We start from the raw sequence: 19,986 nt of genomic DNA on the forward strand, positions 1-19,986 counted from the left end.
CAATCAGGACACAGACCCAAGATCCCAGTGGACTCCACCCTCCAACACCTGATCTTAAGCTTTAAAATTTTCTCCTGGACCCAAGCAGCCTGAATTCTAACACCTCCTCCGTCAGGGATCCAGCAGCGTGTTTCCAGCTTTCATGACTTTGATGGGCCCAGGAATCCAGTTCTCTCTCCCTCCAAATAGCTAACTCTCCTTTATGCAGGCATGGGAACTTAGGACTCTTGGCCCCAAACACTCGACCCCTGTTGACCCCAGGTGGCCAGCACCCACCTGCCTGGGATGGGGCAGCTCATCTCCTCGTGCCTGCGGAGGCTTTTCACATTCACACTTTGGTACCTTGCCTCTCTGGCCAATTTCTAAACATACCTAACTCTCTCTTTAGCTGGGGACCTAATCTCTGGGTCTCTGGGAATTAAGCAGGCAAAGAAAGAGGGCTCAGAGGGAGGGGGGGATTCCCACTGGGACCTGCCCTTATCCCCTCCCTCCTGGCCCCCCACACTCCACTTCCAACAAAGCAATGACCCTTGACCTCCACTGCAGCTAGGCAACCCTGCTCCGGGGTTCTGAAATGGAAAGGCGTGGAAGGTGTTCCTTAAAGGGACCCAAGAGAGCCGGCATCTCTGGGTCGCTCTACTACACACGTGTGTGTGTGTGTGCGTGCATACAACACGCGCATGTGTATATATGCACACACGTATGTGTACATGCATGTGTACATACGTATGTGTATACGCATATATACATGTATACGTATATGTGTATATGGGGTATACATATATGTGTCTTATATTAGATGTACATGGCTTATTATTATATATATATATCATATATTATATGTTAGAAATTTATAAGATGACTTGTGCCAATTGCTACCAATCTGTAACTCGCAGCCACTTCTTGTGGAAAAATAGATGCGGAAAACTACAACTGCCAGGAGGCGGAGGCAGGCGCCTCCTGGCCAGCGGAAGTGGTCTCATTTTCCCCTGCCTGCAGGGAATTGTAGTTCTCTTCGAAAGCCTCCGCTCTCCTTTCGCCTGAAAGGCAGGAAACGCGGCGTCAAGAGTTAGAGCTTCCGAGAAGGGAGGCGCGGCTTTCGAGAACAGACGAGCGACTTCGGCAAGGGGCGGGCCGCTAGACCGGGACCTGGGGACCTGGAGCCAACGCGGACCAATCAGACCTCTGAGGGCGGGTCCTCTGCGGGAAGGTGGGCGGGGCCTCGGGGGGAAATCACCGGAACGCGCAGGAGGTCTCAGCCCGGGAAAACGCCCTCTGCGCGGAAGGAAAGGTGAGGGGTTGGGGGGGTCCTAGATTGGGTCCTGGGGAGGAGCGGGAGAAGGGGACCAGAGGGCTGGAAAACTGGGTCCCGGGGGGTGGACTGGGCACCAGTTTATTTCTAGATCCTGGCGAAGAGGGAGGCTGGGGGCCTCGACCTTTGGTTCTGGGGAAAAGAGGTTGAGATCTCGGATTCCTGAGTCTGAGCGAAGAGACTGGGTGCTGGGAGCCAGGACTTCTGGGTCTCAGGAAGGAAGAGCTGGAGGTGCGGAATCCTGTGTCCCCGGAAACGAGACGCTTTGAGTCTTGACTCTTAGAAAGGGGATGGGGGCTGGAGGCTGGAGGCCCAGACTCCTGGGTCCATGGGAGTTCTGTCTGACTTGGGACAGACATTATCCACCTTTCTGCCCCCCACAGGCCACGCCACCATGACTTCCTCTGGGCCCCGCGCAGCCCTCCTTCTCCTGTTGCCTCCGCTGCTGCTGCTGCGCGCTGTCCTGGCCTTGCCCCTGGAGCGGGGGACGCCCAAGCAGGAGAGCCCTGCGACCGAGAGCCCCGTGAGTGGCCCTGCCCTGCTCTCCAGCCAGGTGTTTGCAAGTGGTACTACAATCCCGCGGATCCGCGTCGCCCCTGGGTGGATACTTCCCCGCCACGGCCGCGGCACGGAGTTTGCCTGCCATTCTTTGCCGACCCGGGGCTTTGACGTGGTGAAAAACTCGGGGCGAGTGTACGTGTGTATGTGCATATTTCTAAGTCCCTGCTCGGAGGCGTGGGGGAGATGAGGTCAGATTTTAAGTGACCAATCTGCATTACCCCCCTATGTTTTAAGCGCCACCCCCAAGAAGGAATCCGAAAAAAAGAACTACATTTCCCAGTAACACCTAGGGCAGGTGGAGTTCCTTAACTGGGGTGTGCTGGCTTCCTGGAGCTCGTGGGAGATGTTAAAGCTATGAAGGTGTTTATCAGATGCTGTGAAATCTTTGGTCTTAGGGAATTTGAGACTCCCAAGGCCCAGGCGCTGATTTCTGGCCTGACTTCTCCTACAGCCTTCATCAGTAAGGGGCATGTGACTGTCTCTGGAAGGGATGGTTCCATGCTCCTGTGTGGCGGTCCCACCTTGTGAGCTAGGCCTGTGCTTGGTGACATCTTTGCAGGCGCAGAAGTCACTTCTAAGTCCCTTTCCCTTCATTCATCCCACACATTTCTTGAGAGTGGACACCGGGGTGATGGTCAGAGAGGAAGGATTGTGAGCTGAAATGCAAAATGCAAGGAAGGGCATTCCAGGCAGGGGGAACAGCCTGGGCCAAAACGGTGTGGCATGGAGAGCAGAGTGACTAGAGAGACATGGAGGTGGCCAGTGGGACTGGAGCAGAATGGAGAGGGGGTAGGTCACGTGGGGCCTCAATGGGGGCTCCCAACCTTACTTCACAGGTGAGGCTGAGGCACAAGAGGGTTTAAGTAACTTGCCCAAGGACTGAGGTTTCTAGGTGTAGCAAATAAAAACACAAGACGCGCAGTTAAAATTGAATTTCAGACAAGCATGAATAATGTTGCGTGTAAGTAAACTCTTGCAGTATAAGTTATTTGTTGTTTATCAGAAATTTAAAGTGAACTAGGCATTCTAGCTGTCCTAACAAGGTCACCTAGCTAGTAATTGGCAGATTTGGGATTCCAGCCCGTTGGCTAAACAAAAATGTCCACATCTTGGGGCACCTGGCTGGCTTAGTCTGTAGGGCATATGACTCTTGATCTCGGGGTTCTGAATTCGAGTCCCACACTGTGGTGTAGAGATTACTAAAAATAGAATAGAATAGAACAAAACAGATAAATTAACTTAAAAAAAAATGATGTCAACACCTTAATTCCCAGAACCTGTGACTATCTTACCTCACAGGGCAAAAGAGTGTTTGCAGGTGTGATTGAGACAAGGCTCTTGAGATGGAAGGAAAAGTTAGCCTGTGTTATCCAGGTGGGCCCAACATAAACACGAGTGTTCTCTATAAGAGGGAAGAAGGAAGGTCAAAGTCAGAGGTGATAGGATGACGTAAGCAGAGGTCACAGTGATGCAGAGTCATGTGGCAAGGAGCACGGGCAACCTCAAGCAGCTGGAAAAGGCAAGGAAACAGATTCTCCCTTAGGGCTTCCAGAATGAACTCAGCCCTGTCCTGTTCTGGGCTTCTGACCTTCAGAACGCTAAGGGAATACATTTGGGTTGCTGTCAGCCAGTGGGAAGTCGGTATACCCACAGGGGCCAGACTGAGCCATCAGGTTATCCAGCTCCTACCGCGTGCTCGCTACTTACGAAATGATAGCAGTAATAGATCGAGCATCGTGCCAGGCCCTTGATCTCATGTACTTTTCACCATGGCACTGAGAAGCAGGGAATTTATTGCCTATTTTATTTTATTTTTATGATTTTATTTGTCACAGGAAGAGAGAGACTCAGAGAGAGAGAGCGCTAGCAGGGGGAGCTGCAGGCAGAGGGAGAAGGAGGCTTCCCGCTGAGCAAGGAGCCTGATGCAGGATTCTATCCCAGGACCCCAGGATCAGGACTCCAGCCGAAGGCAGAGGCTTAACGGGCCGAGCCACGCGGGCGTGCCACCCACCTACACACGCCAGTCTGGGTCCAGGAGCATAGGGATTTTTGTCTGTCTTGGTCACTTGCCGAGTCCCCTAGCAGAGCACCTAGTGTGCGGTAGGAGCGTGGGGATTGCCTGATGAATGATGGGTGAGGGTTTGTTTCACGGCTCGCCAGCAAATACTGGTGTGTCCACCCTGAGCACCCGCTCCGTGTGCGGCGTCGGGCTGGGTGTCTGTCTCCCCATGTGATGTCTACTTCGTCTCCACCAACGGCCTGGGAGGAGACCAGTGCCGAGGCCCAGGGGATCAGCCTAGTCTTACGGAGCAGCTGGGGATCAGAACGGGGGCCACCTGGCTCTAGAAGCTTTGTCCCATGGGGCAGGCCTGCCTCTTGCTCCTAGCACGGGGCCTTGGGGTCCTTCAGCCGGCGCCCAGGGATGTGGGCCCTGGCTCCTAGGCTCAGGGAGAATGGGGGGTGGGGTGGGGTCTGGGCCCTATGTTCATCCCTGTCCCCTCAGGACACCGGCCTGTACTACCACCGGTACCTCCAGGAAGTCATCAACGTGCTGGAGACGGACGGGCATTTCCGCGAGAAGCTGCAGGCTGCAAACGCCGAGGACATCAAGGTGCGGCAGGACGCGGGCCAGGTGGGCGGGAACGAGGGGCGCGTGCTCGGAGGACCGGCCTGTTGCTCTACCCTTCCATGCTGTGTGACCGCCCCGCGCCGTGCCTCAGTTTCCCCATCTGCAAAGCAGGCATGCTAGCCGAGTCTGCATTACAGGGTTCAGCTTAGGATCACCAGAGGTGAGATGCGTCAAGGACGGAGACGCACAGAGTGGCAGTCCTCGCACCTGCCGTGCACGTGCAGGTCCCCCGAGGGCCAGGCTAGTGTGTCCTGCTCAGGAAGAATTCAAGACAGAGGAGATGCAGTTGCGGCTTGCCTCCCCTCTAGCTCATGTTGGGCCTCCAGAGGGGCTGAGATAGTCATTTTATGAAGCGGGACATGGAGGCCCTCGTGGCAGTGTTTGTCATCCGTATAGGCTCTGTGTCCCCGCAGGGCTGGCTGATGACGGCCTCCCCCTCCACAAGGAGATGGGGCTGACTGGCCCCCTTTCCTCCTCCCCGCCCCACCGCACACAGACCCCCCCCACCCCGTTCAGGTGCGTGTGGGCATGCCCCACCTCGAGGGGCCTCCTTGAGTCGCTAAACACCTTGGTCCCAGAGAGGACCCAGGTGGCCCTGCTCCCCCAGAGCCTCCCGGCATTTCTGGGGCTCCCATGTCTCCCCATCGACCTGGTCACCAGCGAAGGACCAGCAGAGCCAGAGACCCTAGAGCTCAACCCCTCCCACTGCCCAGCCGGGATAACCTCAGGGGCAGCCCTCCCCAAACCCTGCTAGGGTTCAAGGTCATATCAGTGGGAAATGACCTTGGAAACAGAAGGGCCAGTGAGGCAGGCAGGGTGTGGAGATCGACAGTGCCCAAGTACAGTGTACAATCCCAGCCCCTCCTCATGTGCTCCAGGCTGAGCAGCCACACACTCTGGGCCCTGGTGTCTTTCTCAGAAACCGGGGGGCCTGATACAACACTTTCTGGGATGTGAGAGGTGTGGGTTGGCAAAGATCCCCGCCTCAGGGCTTGCTCTGGCATATTGTGAGGCCACGGTGATGTCAGTCGTCATCCTTGGTAGTGGCAGTAATGTCCGCTCAAGCAGGAAAAGAATGTGGGGAGACACGACACCGACCTGGGATCCAGTGGCTTCTGCTGTGCCTCAGTTTACCCATCTGTAAAATGGGGCTGTGGGCAGGATTAGAGGACAGACCCGGGGAGTCTAGCGCAGGGCTTGGCCCAGAGTAGATGCTTGACTGGTTGGGGTGAATGGGGCTGTCTCCATGGTCACCGTGTCCTGTTGCCTCTCAAGGGCCATGGGCCCTGTGGGCTGGGGAGCCCTGGTGTGAGTCTCAAGTGACCGAAAAAGCAGCCTGAGCAATGACAGATAGCAGAGGGCCCTGGGCGGGCCTCAGGAGGGCACAGTCCCCCATGACAAGTGAGAGAGGACTTCTGGAGCAGGGGTGCCCCTTGCCCAAGTTTAGTTTGAAGTCTGAGTGGGGATGTCCGTGTTGTAGAAGTTGTTGCAGGGGGTGTGTGTGTGTATAGGGGGGTGAAGGCGTGGCATTTCAGACAGCGGGAACTGTGTGTATAAACAAAGCATCTGGTACCTTCCGCTGTCTCCCCGTGGTTCATGATCACTGCCACAAAGACAGGGGCGATGGGGCTGGAGAGGTGGATGCGTGCGGGGTCCCAGGTACCGGCCACAGGGATTCTGTCCTGGGGAGCTGTGGGGGCTGTGAGCAGAAGAGGGGTGGGGTTAGCTCTGAGCAACAAACAGAATCTGAAGTGACAGGAGGGGCAGCCCAGGGAAAGCACCCCAGGGAGGGGGGCAGGGAGTTGCCCAGAGGATCTTTCCAAGGGAGAGGCGGTGTGCTTTGAGTGTCTAAGGGCAGTGAGGATCTGCTTAGGCCTAGAAAGGGGGTGGCAGGAGAGAATCCTAGGCAGAGGGACCAACCAGCATGTGCAAAGCCCAGGATGGGGGAAAGAGCCTTGAGCGTGGAGGCTGATGCCCGGTTAGTGCTGCTGGAACCAAGTGTGATTTGATGGATGGCGGGACTCGGGGCTCCCAAGGTGGGCAGGGCCTCAGATGCTAGGCTACTGGGCTGGACCTGGTCTCAGAGGCTTGGGGAGCCGGTGGGCCAAGGGTCTGTAAGCTTTCCAGGCTTCACAAAGCTGGTAGAAGGTTCCAGGGAGGGCAGAGAAAGGACGAGGCTGCCCCGTGCACCCCTTCCAGGGCCCCCAGCCTGACCAGTGTCCCCTCCCCCCGGGCAGAGTGGGAAGCTGAGCCGGGAGCTGGACTTTGTCAGCCACCATGTCCGCACCAAGCTGGACGAGCTCAAGAGGCAGGAGGTGTCTCGGCTACGGATGCTACTCAAGGCCAAGAGGGGGGGGGAGCGGGACCCCAGAAGGGGGGGGGGGGGGGGGGGGGACGGCCTCCCTCCTAGGGACTCACCCCCCCACCCCACCCCACCCCCGTCCACCACCTAAGATGTGCATAGAAGATCGACCGAGTTTTCTTTCTAGAACAATCTACCACTAACATGACTGGTTGGTGGGTTGTTTTTTGCTTCTCCGTTTCATTTTTTAAATTTTTATTTTTAAAAACCACTTTCATTTAAAATATTGATATAGGGATGCCTGTGTGGCTCATTCGGTTAAGCGTCTGCATTTGCCTGTTCTTAGACACACCAGATAAATGGAGCCCTACCGTCTGTGACCTTTTGTGTCTGGATCCTTTCACTTCTAATGTTTTCAAGGTTCATCCAAAATGTAACGTGTGTCAGCAACTTCCTTTTTAGGGCCAAGTACTATTCCAGTATACAGATAGACCCCATTGGGTTTATCGACTCATCAGTTGATGGATATCTGGGTTGTCTGGACCCTTTGGCTACTATGGACCGTGGTGGTATATATATTTTTTAATTTCTAAAAATTTTTTTTAAAGATTTATTTATTAGAGGGAGAGAGAGAACGAGCCATGGGGAGGGGTAGAGGGAGAGGGGGAGAGAAGCAGACTCCCCGCTGAGCAGGGAGCCCAATGTGGGACTCGATCTCAGGACCCGGAGATCATGACTTGAGCGGAAGGCAGAGGCTTAACCCACTGAGCCACCCAGGCGCCCCCCCATGGTGTTACACTTCCTGTGGCTCTGTGGAATAGTCTGGTATGGGGCGTGACCACATGTAAGGACACGCCCCCTTTCTTGAGATGGACCCATGGCTCGCCTTTTATCTCTGGACATCCTGTGAGGCTCCCATGTTATGGAAGGGGGCGCTGAGCCTTGGTGGGTGGTGTTGACGGTCAGTAGGAGAGCTGGGCTTTGTTTTCATTTCTTTCTTTCTTTCTTTCTTTCTTTTTTTAAGATTTTATTTATTTATTTGACAGAGATCACAAGTAGGCAGAGAGGCAGGCAGAGAGAGAGGGGAAGCAGGCTCCCCGCTGAGCAGAGAGCCCGATGCGGGGCTCGATCCCAGGACCCTGAAATCATGACCTGAGCTGAAGGCAGAGGCTTAACCCACTGAGCCACGCAGGCGCCCCTTTTTTTTTTTTTTTTTTTTAAATAATGTTTTGTTTGAAAGAGAGAAAGCATTAGCAGGGGGAGGGGCAGAGGGAAGGAGAAGGAGATCCGCTTTGAGCACAGAGCCCAATGCGGGGCTAGATCCCAGGACCCCGAGACCATGACCCGAGCCAAAGTCAGACACGCCTGTTTTCACGACTACCTGATTCCACCGGTCCATTGACGAACCGTGTCTCCGGTTGTACTGTGCGCTGGGCACCAGGCGGGTGCTGGAGCTCCACGGTGACCAGACGGCCTTCATAGGCACCCACGGCTGTCTGCTGATATAATTATTACAGCTCCAGAGTTGACCACTTCACCCATTCATTGCTGTCGCCTGGGTCCTGCTTGGATCACTGCAGTCGCCTCCTCCCTGGGTTCCCTGGTGCCTCCCCTGCTTTGGGTCCTAGTCCCTGCCCCCGCCCCCCTTCAGCAGCCAGGGGGATCCTGTAGCCGTTTCCTGTGGCCACTGCAGCAAATCACCACAAATTCAGGGGTTAAACAACACACACCAATTCCCTTACAGTTGGGAGATCAGAATCGGAAGTCAGTTTCACCCAGCAAAAATCAGTGCGTCCGCGCAGCCGCACTCCTTCCGGAGGTCCTAGGGGCAGCCTGCTGCCTTGTCTTTTCTGGCTGCTGGAGTCGCATTCCTTGGCAGGTGGCCTCTTCCCCCGTCCTCACACCTAGTATGCAGCCTTTGTGTTCAGTGAGCACGTGGCCTTCCCCCTCTGCCTCCCTCTTTTTTTTTTTTTTAAGTTTTATTTATTGGAGAGAGCGTGCATGCGCATGCTTGGGAGCATGAGCAGCGGGGAAGGGCAGAAGACAGGAATAAGACTGTGCTGAGCATGGAACCCAATGCCAGGCTCGATCTCATGACCCTGAGATCATGACCTGAGCCGAAATTTCAAGAGTCGGAGGCTTAACCCACTGAGCTACCCGGGCACCCCTGCCTCCCTCTTAGAGGGACTCTTGCGGTTTGCATTGGAGCTCCTGGGTAATACGAGATCACCTCCCCATCTCCAGATTCTTAATTTAATCACCTGCAAAGGCCCTTTTGCCACCTGAGGTCCCCTAGTCATGGGTTCCAGGGTTTAGGATGTGGGCGTCTTGGGGGCGGTGACGCAGCCCATCACAGCATCCAGTCCACATCCCGTCCCTCCTCTTCTTAGGACCCACCCCGGCTCCCCAGGGGTCAGCAGGTCCAAGTCCACGGTCCTCACGGCTGCTCTGCCTACCCAACCCCTGCCTTTACAGGTGCCCTCTCTTGTCAGCATTTTTAATAACGCTGCTGGGCAATGTGTGTCTGTCACCTCTGGACCTTGACCCTGGCACTTCCCTCTGCCTGGGGTGTTCTCAGGGCTCTTTGCACTGCTGGCCAAGTTTCTGTCTCAGCTCCTACCCTGATGGGGCTGCCCAAGGGAGGTTCTGTTGCTTGCTGTTCCTGGGGTCGCTGGGGTCACGTGTGTTGGTCCTCTCTCTCCAGCTGGGTGTTAGGGGCAAGGGGAGCCCACGCTGCTGCTGTCTGCTTCCCATGGCAGCCCCAGGGCCAGGCACCACGTCTGGCCCAGGGGTAGGGGCTCAGCCCCCATTAGTGGCATGAATAATACACCATGAAATTTTATCGGTGTCTGTGTCCTGAGAGCCTGTCCCTCCTCTGGGCTCACCCTGGGCAGAGATGACCCCATGGTAACACAAGACCCCAGGGTCCCGGCCTTCCTGCGTGTGTACAGCTCTCTCCCTCCCCAGAACTGGAGCCACTGGAGGGCCAGCCTGGGTCTGATTCACATGTCCCCCCTGCCCCTCACAGGCTGGCTTTAGCACCAGAGATCTATTGTCTCATAGCTAGGGAGGCCGGAAGTCCCAGCTCAGGTTGTGGCAGGATCAGTTTCTTCTGCTGGGAATCAGTTCTGGGTCTCTCTCTGGCTTGGAGATGGCCAGCTTCTGCCTCGTGTCTTCCCTGCAGCATCCAACTTTTTTTCCCTTTTAGAGGGAAACAAGTCCTCTTGGATTTGGGTCTACCCCGAGACCTCGTTTTAACTTGGTCACCTCTGGGAAGACCCTCTCTGCCAATAAGGTCACATTTGGAGGGTCTGGGGGTTAGGACCCCAACAAATGGGTTTGGGGCACATAATTCAGCCTGTAACAGGACTTGTGCTCTGGAGCCCGGCAATGGGTTCTGATATTCTCTCTGCCACTTCCTAGGTGATGGTGACCCAGACAAGTCCCTGACCCTCTCTGGGCCTCAGTTTTCACATCTGTAAAATGGGATCATCGTAGAACCTTTGTCTTAAGATTTTTGTGAGAAATAAATGCTCTAGAGATGCCTGGATGGCTCAGCCGGTTAACCTTCTGCCTTCGGGTCAGGTCATGATCCCAGGGTCCTGGGACTGAGCCCTGCATTGGGCCCCCTGCTCAGCAAAGGAGTTTGCTGCTCCCTCTGCCTGCCATTCCTCCTGCTTGTGCACACGCGCTCGCTCACTCTCTCTTTCTTTCTGACAAATAAATACAATTTTTAAAAAAATGCATTAAATAGGGGTGCCTCGGTGGCTCAGAGGGTTAAGCCTCTGCCTTCAGCTCAGCTTATGATCCCAGGGTCCTGGGATTGAGCCCCTTTTCGGGCTCTCCACTCAGCAGGGAGCCTGCTTCTTCCTCTCTCTCTGCCTGATGTTTGTGATCTCTCTCTGTCAAATAAGTAAATAAAATCTTTTAAAAATGCATTAAATATATTTAATGTGTTTAAAGCAGAGCCTGGCATATAGTGAGTACTCAATACATGTTAATTATTATTATGGTTATTGTTTTAAGCATCAGAGTCAGTTGTGTCACCTCCTCCAGGAAGCCCTCCCTGATTGCCCCAGCTTCATTCAGGACATCCTCTGGGCTTTCCCAGTACCTGCTGTGACCTCCTTCAGAGCAGATCTAGCCCAGGATAGGGATTTTGAAAGAAGGAACATTCTGTACACTTTTTTTTTTTAAAGTAACTTCTCCCTCATCCAGATGTACAGGTGGATCACCTGAGCCTCCTGAAGCAGTTTGAACATCTGGACCCTCAGAATCAGCACACCTTCGAGGCCCGGGACCTGGAGCTGCTGATCCAGACGGTAGTGTGTGTGTGGGGGGGGGGGGGGGCCCTCCGGGCAGTGGACTGAAGGAGGCTTCGTGGAGGGGGAGAAGGGAACGGAGCCTGGGACGTGTGCCCCATCACCCTGGTGTTCTCCGAGGTCAGTGGCTGCAAAGGCCAGGCAGTCCCCGGAAGCCTCCCCAGATTCTCTCTGGGAGAGCAAGGTATAGGCAGAATGGGCTGGGCTCCATGCAAACCATTTCAGATCATTCCTGGGCTTTGTCCTTCCCCATATGACTTGGGTGGGGGCAGGGGAGGCAGAATCATACAGAATCATGCGGCTGCCCCCCCCAGAGATGTCACACCCTTTACATCCCAATCAGCGGAACCTCTGGCTGCGTGACCTCTCGTGGCGAAAGAGATTTTGCAGAAGGGATTAAGTGGAGGGTCCCGAGCAGGTGAGATTACCCTGGGTTATCCTGGTGGGCCCTCCGTGTCCTCACAAGGGGAGGTGTGATTACCTTTGGAGGTGGCAGTGTGAAGCAGAAAGTGCTCAGTTGCTGGCTTTGCAGACAGGGGAAGGAGCCGCCAGCGTGGAAGGTAGTTCTAGAAAGGAGAAGTCTGTAGAAGGAGCATGGCTCGGCCTCCACTGTAATTTGAGCTCCATGAAACTATTTTCACATCTCTGGCCTCCATAATACGAGATGATCAATGTGTGTTGTTTTCTCTCTCTCTCCTTTTTTCCTTTAAGTAGGCTCCACACCCAATGTGGGGCTTGAAATCACAACCTTGAGATCAAGAGTCATATGCCTGACAGACTGAGCCACCCAGGCGCCCCTGAATGTGTGTTGTTTTACACCATTTACATTTACACCAGGTGTACGATTATAGCAGCCATAGGAACTAATAGAGCCCTTATCTGAGAAGCAGGATCTCCAGCCCAGCCTCATGGGGATGGCCAAGGGCGGTGGGGCTGGGGAGTGCAAGGCTGTGCCCAGACTTGACCCTGCCTCTCCCCTGCTTGCATTCCTTCCGCGGGTCCCCAGCGCCTCTAAGACAAACCCAGAGCGCCCCGTTTCTGGCCTCCTGGAGCTCCATCTAGTGGCCATGAAGATAATAGCCGTCAATTGAGTATTCCTGGCATTGGGCTCAGTCCCTGAGGAATGTTTTTACCAGTCACTTCCAGAATATTCCAGAAACTGTCCGCTTTTCTCCAGCCCCACCGTCCTTCTCCTGGCTTCAGCTCGCACCATCTCTCATAGCTGCTGCTTCAGTGGGCTCCCTGCTTCTACCTTCTGAGCTCACCAGGACTTTTCAACTTAGAACTCTTGACGTTTGGAGCTGGATAATTCTTTGTTGTGGGGGAGGTTTGTGCATTGTAGGACGTTTAGCCGCATTCCCTGCTCTCTACCCACTCGATGCCTGTAGACCTCTCCTTGTTGTGAGAACCTGTTCCCCACACAACAGCTGTGTTCGTTTCTTATACCGCCCTATAACAAATTACCACAAATCTAGTATCTTAAGATACCTTGAAATTATCGCACGGTGTAACAATTTACCACAGACTCAGTGGCTTAACACAACAAATGTGGGGCGCCTGGCAGGTTCAGTCAGTAGAATGCTTGACTCTTGATCTCAGGGTGGTGAGTTCGAGGCCCATGTTGGGTGTGGAGGTTACTTAAAAAATAAAATTCTTTTTTGAGTTAAAAAAATAAAAAATAGAATTGTATTCTCTCACAGTTCTGGAGGCCAGAAGTCCAAAATCAGTATCCCTGAGGCCAAACCAAGGCTTTGGCAGAGCTGTACTCTCTTTAGAAGCCATAGGGAAGGGGCGCCTGGGTGGCTCAGTCGTAAAGCATCTGCCTGCAGCTCAGGTCATGATCCCAGAGTCCTGGGATCGAGCCCCACGTCGGGCTCCATGCTCAGCGGGAAGCCTGCTTTTCCCTTTCCCACTCTCCCTGCATCTGTTCCCTCTCTTGCTTTGTCTCTCTCTCTCTCAAATAAATAAATAAAATCTTCAAAACAAAAAAAGAAGCAGCAGCAGCAGCAGCTATAGGGAAAAACCCACTTCTTGCCTCTTCCGGCCTCTGGAGGCTGCCAGCATTCTGCAACTTGTAGACCCATCATTCCAGCCTCAGCTTGCATGGCGTTCTCCCCATGTCTCTGTATCTTCTCTGTGTCCTTCTTTTTCTTTTTTTGTTTAAGACTTTATTTATGTATTTATTTGAGAGCGAGAGAGAGAAAGAGAGAGAGAGCATGAGAAGGGGGAGGATCAGAGGGAGAAGCAGACCCTCCACTGAGCTGAGAGCCCAACACAGGGCTCCATCCCAGGACCCCAGGATCATGACCTGAGCCAAAAGCAGACGTTTAACCAACTGAGCCACCTTGGAGCCCCTCTCTGTAGCCTTCTTATAAAGACACCACTCATTTGGATTTAACGAAGATCCTATTTCCAAATAAGTTCACATTTCAGCATTCTGGGTGAACAGTAATTTTGGAGGGGATACTCTTCAACCCAGTGTCATATTGTTCATTCCAAATTACAGAGGAGGAAACTGAGGCACAGAAAGGCTAAGTAACTTGCCCAAAATCACATAGTCTAGTGGGATTTGTTCACACAGCAGAGCCTGGATTAGAACCCTGGGCAAAGTAATTAGGGACCCAGGGTTCTTTATCACCTATCAATTATTTCTCTGAGATCCTTATTTTATTTTTAAGTCATCTCTATACCCAGTGTGGGGCTTGAACTCAAAACCCTGCGATCAAGAGTCACATGCTCCACCCACTGAGCCAGCCAGGTGCCCCTATTCCTCCAAGGTCTTGAGATTGTGGAGGACTTGAAAGAAGTGGGTTAATGTTGTTGCTGGGTAGGGGCGCTTGGCTGGCTCGGTCGGAAGAGCCTGGGGCCCTTGATCTCACAGGGTCATGAGGAGTTCGAGCCCCACGTTGGGTGTAGAGATTGCTTAAATAAATAAACTTCAAAAGAAAAAGTTGTTGCTCTGTGTTTTGAACAGATAGGCTGTGTTACGGGACAAGAGTGGGTTGTAGAGATCAAGAAGTGAGCTCAGTGGGCACCTGGGTGGCTCAGTTGGTTAGGCAACTGCATTTGGCTCGGGTCATGATCCCGGGGTCCTGGAATCGAGGACCACATCGGGCTCCCCCTGCTCTCTGGGGAGCCTGCTTCTCCCTCTCCCTCTGTCTGCCACTCCCCCTGCTTGTGCTCTCTCTGTCTCTCTCTGTCAAATAAATAAATAAAATCTTAAAAAAAAAAAAAAAAAAAGTGAGCTCGGGACATGGAACCCAGGACTGGGTGGAGATTGGGGTGGCCCTTGACCAGGTTCAGGGCTGAGGGCCTGGAATTTGGAGGTTGAAATTAGGGCCTGGGTGTGACCATCTGCCTCTTTCCAGGCCACCCGGGACCTCGCCCAGTACGACGCAGCCCATCATGAAGAGTTCAAACGCTATGAGATGCTGAAGGAACACGAGAGACGCCGTTATCTGGAGTCACTGGGAGAGGAGCAGCGAAAGGAGGCAGAGAGAAAGCTGGAAGAACAACAACGCCGGCACCGAGAGCACCCCAAAGTCAATGTACCTGTAAGAACCCCCATTTGTGGCTACCCCACACCAGGTCCAACTCTCCAGGCATGGCAAGATGAGAAAGTAGCCAAAGAACTACAATTCCCAGCAGACCTTGAGGCCAGAAGGCCCTTTAAATATGCTGAGCCACCCCCAGGAGCTGCTGGGAGTTGTAGATTTTCTTGCTTGAAGGGCATGACGTTTGAGGGCTGGGAGGGACTCAGACTTCTTGTTCATGAGCCCCTGGCTCTCCCCTCCACAGGGCAGCCAAGCCCAGTTGAAGGAGGTGTGGGAGGAGCTGGATGGATTGGACCCCAACAGGTTTAACCCCAAGACCTTCTTCATACTTCATGGTAAGGTGGGGAGGAGCCCCAAGACCCAGGCTGAACCCTGAGGCTCTGACCTTTCTGGGGCCTGAATTCTAAGAAGAAGTGTCCCTATCACAGCGAGGCTTAGGCAGGCCAAAGAGATCTGAGCCTGTCCCTCCTGTTGGTCTAGAAGGCTCCACCCTTCCGCATTGCTAGAACCTTCCAGTGAAGAGCTAGGTCTCTTTTCAGGGATACACTAGACTCCTCGGTTCTCAGGACTGGCTGATATCCGCTAACTGAGCCATCCAGGCTTGGCTAGGCTGGGCCCGCCTCCCACAGCAGCCCAGGGGCCCTGTTGCCAAATAAATAGGCCTCCAGGGACTGGAAAGCTACCTTTTCCATGGTGGTTCAGACACACGTCTCCCTTCATTCTCCTCCTCTGAAGGAACCTAACCCAGGATTGCCAGGACCCCTCAGATGTGCCTGTCCCAGAAGCTGCCTGCAGTCCGAGGAGCTTAGTTGGGCCTGGCTCATTGATTCAGCAGACATTTTCCCAGCTCCCTCTGAGACCAAACTTCATGGAGAGTCTGTGGATCCCGCTGTGAAGGGAACAGAGCTCCCCGCTCTCACACAGCCAGTGATCAGGCGGACTGATAACGCTGTATTTCGGTGAATCTAAAAAAACCAGGGAGTATAAGATGTTCTAGAATTTTTACACAAGCCGCCCATTAAACTCACACACCACCAATGTTAAGATGCCTCCTGATCTTGGGGGTGGGGGTGGGGGGGTGACAGTCAAGGAAGGGGATTTGATAATAGCGCCCCGAGGAGTGCTAAGAGATGAGTAACGTGGAAAAGACGACAGGAGGGTTACGGGCGGAAAGTGTATTGTACCCACCAGCCCCCATGTGGCTGTTTAAGTTCTTGAAACACACCAAGGAACTGAATTCTCTAGTTTTGAGACATGAATTTTTTTTTTTTAATTTGTAACTGTGGTGAAATACACTTAACCATGAAATGTCCCATCTTCAGCCCTTTTGAAGTGGACAGTTCAGGAAGGCTAAGGACATCCACGTTGTTGTTCAGCCAAAGTCCAGAATTATTCTTCATCCTTTCCAAAGGAAAACTCTTTGGTCAATCGACGACTCCCCGCTACTCCTCCCCACCCAGCCCCTGGCCACCTCTCTTCTGGGTGCTATCTCTGTGAATTCTAGCTATTTCACACAAGTGGACTCATATAGAATTTGTCTTGTTTGGGACTGACTCTGTCTGCCTTAAGGGCTGACAGAATCCAGCTGTTTGGAGGATAGGCTATATGGCGGGAGGGCCAAAGCCTGGAGAAGGCTGGACATGCTGGTGGCTTCGCCATGGGAAGTAGGGAAGAGCGGTTGGATTGTGGGTTTATCTCGAAGGGCAAGCTGGTAGGACTCGCGGATGGACTGGATGAGGATTATGAGCTAACAAATAGGGTCAGGGGCGACTCTGAGGTACTTGGTGGGAGCAGCCATATTTGGGAGGGAAGATTGGGAACCAGGTCCGTTCGTGTTAAACTGCAGATGTCTGTCAGACACTTATGTGGCCAGGAGAGTTGACAGTTGGATATTCAGGTGTAGAGGCACTGGTAGATGAGGGACTGCAGGGACCCATCTGAAGAGGGGCTGGCCAGTCACAGTCTTTCTGTAATGATCCAAATGTTCCATGCTATCCAATATGGCAGCCACCAGCTACATGTGGCTGTTGAATGCTTGACCGGTAATAAGTGGGGTGAGACACTGGGATTTTTTTTTTTTTAGATTTTTATTTTATTATTTCTTTGAGAGAGAGAGCAGGAGCAGGGTGAAGGGCAGAGGGAGAAGCAGACTCCCTGCAGAGCAGGGGGCCTGATGTGCCCTCTATCCCTCGCAGGATCATGACCTGAGCCAAACTGTTGAACAGTTGCTTAACCCACTGAGCCATCCAGACGCCCCCCTGGGATTTTTTATCTTAATCGATTTAAATTTAAATGGCCAGTGTGGCTGGTGGCTACCATGTTGGATTCCAGGATCAGATGGCCTGAGCCCTGGGGCCCACCGATAGGTAGCATTCAGGAGGAGGATGGAGCCACAGGAACCAACGAAGGAGAATGAGGGGTATTTGGGAGGAGAAAATGATGTTCTGGAAGCCAAGGGCAGAAAGTCAAGTAAAATGCCCTTTGGTGGGACCCCCTGGGTGGCTTGGTCGGTGGAGCATATAACTCAGGATCTCGGGGTTCTAAGTTTGAGGCCCACACTCACTGTAGAGGCTGCTTAAGAAGAAAACGTTTAAAAAAAAAGTTAAACATTGGATTTGCGAGGTCAGGGTTTCCGGCCTCCTCTGAAGGACCAGTGTGGGTGCTGATCTGAGCGAGCGAGGGAAGGGGGAGGGGGGACAGCGAGCGTGGCCCATGCGGCTGAGAAACCTGGAGCCTCGGAGCCATACAAGCTGGGTGGCAGGTGGAGAGATTCCTGTGGCCTGGGTCTCTGTGGGACAGAGGCCTCTGACACCCCTGGCTCCTGGGCAAAGGGCTTAATCCTGTGCCTAGATCACCAGGGGTTAGGGATCAAGTAGTCCTGTGTGACGACCATCCCAAGAGTGGTCCTGGCGAAGCCCACCTTCATTTATTCCCTTTTTGGGACCCTGGTTGGTAGGGATCCGGCTGTCCTAGCAACAGGCCAATGGGGTACTGAAGCCTGAAGGGTATCATTGAATTGTTGGAGACCCAAGGATACCTGTCCTCTCATAGCAGAGCCCACATCAGCCCCCAATTCTTTCTCTAGTCCACCCTGTACTCAGTCCCCCCAAGATAACCTATTGTCTCCCCCTCAGATATCAACAGTGATGGGGTCCTGGATGAACAGGAGCTAGAGGCCCTCTTCACCAAGGAGGTGAGCGAGCATTTCGGAAACTACGGGTGCAGGGGATGCCCGCATTGCCACGTGTCCCCTGGATGGGAACTCAAGAGAAACTACAACTCCCAACAGCCCCTGGGACAGAAGGAGGCTACCAGGAGTGTCAGGGTGCCCCTGAGGACTTCTGGGAGTTGAAGTTGCGTGGTCTGTGTGTGTAAGGAGACAGAGTAGCCTAGGTGAGAGGTCGCCCTGGACCCCTCAATGTGTTCTTCCTCTCCCTTGACCCTGCTGCAGCTGGAGAAGGTGTATGACCCGAAGAACGAAGAAGATGACATGCGGGAGATGGAGGAGGAGCGGCTTCGCATGAGGGAGCATGTGATGAAGAACGTGAGAGGGGGGACAGGGGTCATGGGGAGGGTGGGGGCCGGGGTGGAGTGAGGCCCAGCTCTGTCGCTTACCCTGGCTCCCCAGGTGGACACCAACCAGGACCGCCTCGTGACCCTGGAGGAGTTCCTCGCATCCACCCAGAGGAAGGAGTTTGGGGACACCGGGGAGGGCTGGGAGGTGAGACCATGGAAGATTCTCTGAGTCCTGAATGCCTCTCTCCCCCCAGCCCGAAGCCTTCTTTCAGAGTCTCTGGACACTTCTTTTACCCTCGGGTCTCCGTCCCCCTACCCTGGCTCTCTGCCTCCCTCTGTCTCTGGGTTCAGTCTCCGTCCCCCTCTGGGTCTCTCTTCTCCCCTTTCTCTGGGTCTTTATCACCCTCAGCTTCCACGCAGAGCTCTTCCGCCCTCACATGTGACCCAGGCCTCCTCTGTTAGCGGCGCCCTCCCCAGCGCGGGTGGGCTAAGGCTCACGGCACCCCGCTGAGACCCCTGTCCCCACCTCACAGACAGTGGAGATGCACCCTGCCTACACGGAGGACGAACTAAGGCGTTTTGAGGAGGAGTTGGCCGCCCGGGAGGCAGAGCTGAATGCCAAGGCGCAGCGCCTCAGCCAGGAGACAGAGGCCCTGGGGCGCTCTCAGGGCCGCCTGGAGGCCCAGAAGAGAGAGTTGCAGCAGGTGACTGGCCAGGGAGGCTGGCCCCATCCTCTAAGTCCCTGGTGGCCTCTGTCCTTATATATTCAGAAGCTGGGAAGGCCTGTGGCCACCATGTTCATCACTACTAGACTCTCAGGTGGTGACCACCATCTTTAGTAAGGGCAGATGTCCCCATCCCTGACCGCTCTGTGGCTGCCATGTTGGATAAGGGCAGTGGGGGCTCTATGCAAGAAAGTGGGAGGGAGGAAGACCAAAGACAGAGTGGGAGGCTAGACTCAGCAAGGGTTCAGTGAAGGCTTCCCGGTCCCAAGGTATGACCCAAGCCATCACAGGGGAGGGAAAACTGGATCTTCTTACTGTCAAGCCCAACTCTCAGAGAGAAAAATGCCAAGGCCCATAGGGAAGGGATGGGTTCAGGACCACTTAGCAAGTTGAGATGGAGACTCAGTATCATCCCCTCTTGCCCGCGCAATCTCCCCCACTCGCTGCAGGCCGTTCTGCAAATGCAACAAAGAAAACAGCAGCAGCAAGGCCAGAACAGCCCAGCCCCTGGCCCCGAGGGACAGCTCCAGTTCCACCCGGACACAGGTGCTCTGGGCCCCTGGGCACCCCGGGGGCGGGGAGGGTGCTGGCGGCCACTCCGGGTCCAAGGGAGGAAGAAGCTGGGATGCCTACTACTACCATTGCCTCCCTGCATTTCCAGACGATGCACCTGTCCCAGCTCCAGCGGGTGACCAGAAGGATGGAGACCCTTTAGAAAAGAAGGTTCCTGATCAGCCCCCACAGCTGCCCCAGTCGGACACCCAACACCTGTGATCCTCCTGGGAACCCCCCCCCCCAACACACACATAACACACACTCTGAGTTCCTATGGAGGCAGTTGGTGGGAGGGGGCTGTGGAGGCGACATCAACCTCCCTGGGGGGCCAGCGACTTGTGTGGCCGCCTGGGGAAGGGGAGGGCCAGGTGGCTCTTCACATGTTGCTCCCTGAGCCCTACATCTGCCCCTCAGCTTCCACAGCCTCCCAGTCTGTGCTCCCTTCTTTCCGAGACCCCCAAGTCTAATTGGACCCTCACTGCATACCTAACTTAGGGAAGTCCTCTCCCT

General features: G+C 54.2%; 1 protein-coding gene across 1 annotated transcript; it reads left to right on the forward strand.

Moving 5' to 3' along the window:
• The first annotated feature begins 1,190 nt into the window (after window positions 1–1,190).
• NUCB1 (nucleobindin 1) lies at window positions 1,191–19,721 on the forward strand. The gene is made up of 13 exons (XM_032838928.1): window positions 1,191–1,291; window positions 1,696–1,835; window positions 4,377–4,484; window positions 6,740–6,872; window positions 11,023–11,126; window positions 14,495–14,680; window positions 14,925–15,015; window positions 17,815–17,873; window positions 18,132–18,224; window positions 18,309–18,401; window positions 18,730–18,900; window positions 19,371–19,467; window positions 19,583–19,721. Exons 2-13 carry the CDS (start codon window positions 1,707–1,709, stop codon window positions 19,693–19,695), a joined length of 1,377 nt encoding a protein of 458 aa, XP_032694819.1. The 5' UTR covers window positions 1,191–1,291; window positions 1,696–1,706; the 3' UTR covers window positions 19,696–19,721.
• The last annotated feature ends 265 nt before the right edge of the window (window positions 19,722–19,986 follow it).

This window comes from Lontra canadensis, unplaced genomic scaffold (assembly GCF_010015895.1).
Source record: "Lontra canadensis isolate GAN:19392208 unplaced genomic scaffold, GSC_riverotter_1.0 scaffold107, whole genome shotgun sequence".
Lineage (NCBI taxonomy): Eukaryota > Metazoa > Chordata > Mammalia > Carnivora > Mustelidae > Lontra > Lontra canadensis.

Coding starts and splice junctions, on each gene's coding strand:
- NUCB1 (XM_032838928.1), top strand. CDS start 1,707: ATGACTTCCTCTGGGCCCCGCGCAGCCCTCCTTCTCCTGTTGCCTCCG. Junction 18,225..18,308: donor GGGAGCATGTGATGAAGAAC/GTGAGAGGGGGG, acceptor CTGGCTCCCCAG/GTGGACACCAACCAGGACCG. Junction 18,901..19,370: donor AGAAGAGAGAGTTGCAGCAG/GTGACTGGCCAG, acceptor CACTCGCTGCAG/GCCGTTCTGCAAATGCAACA.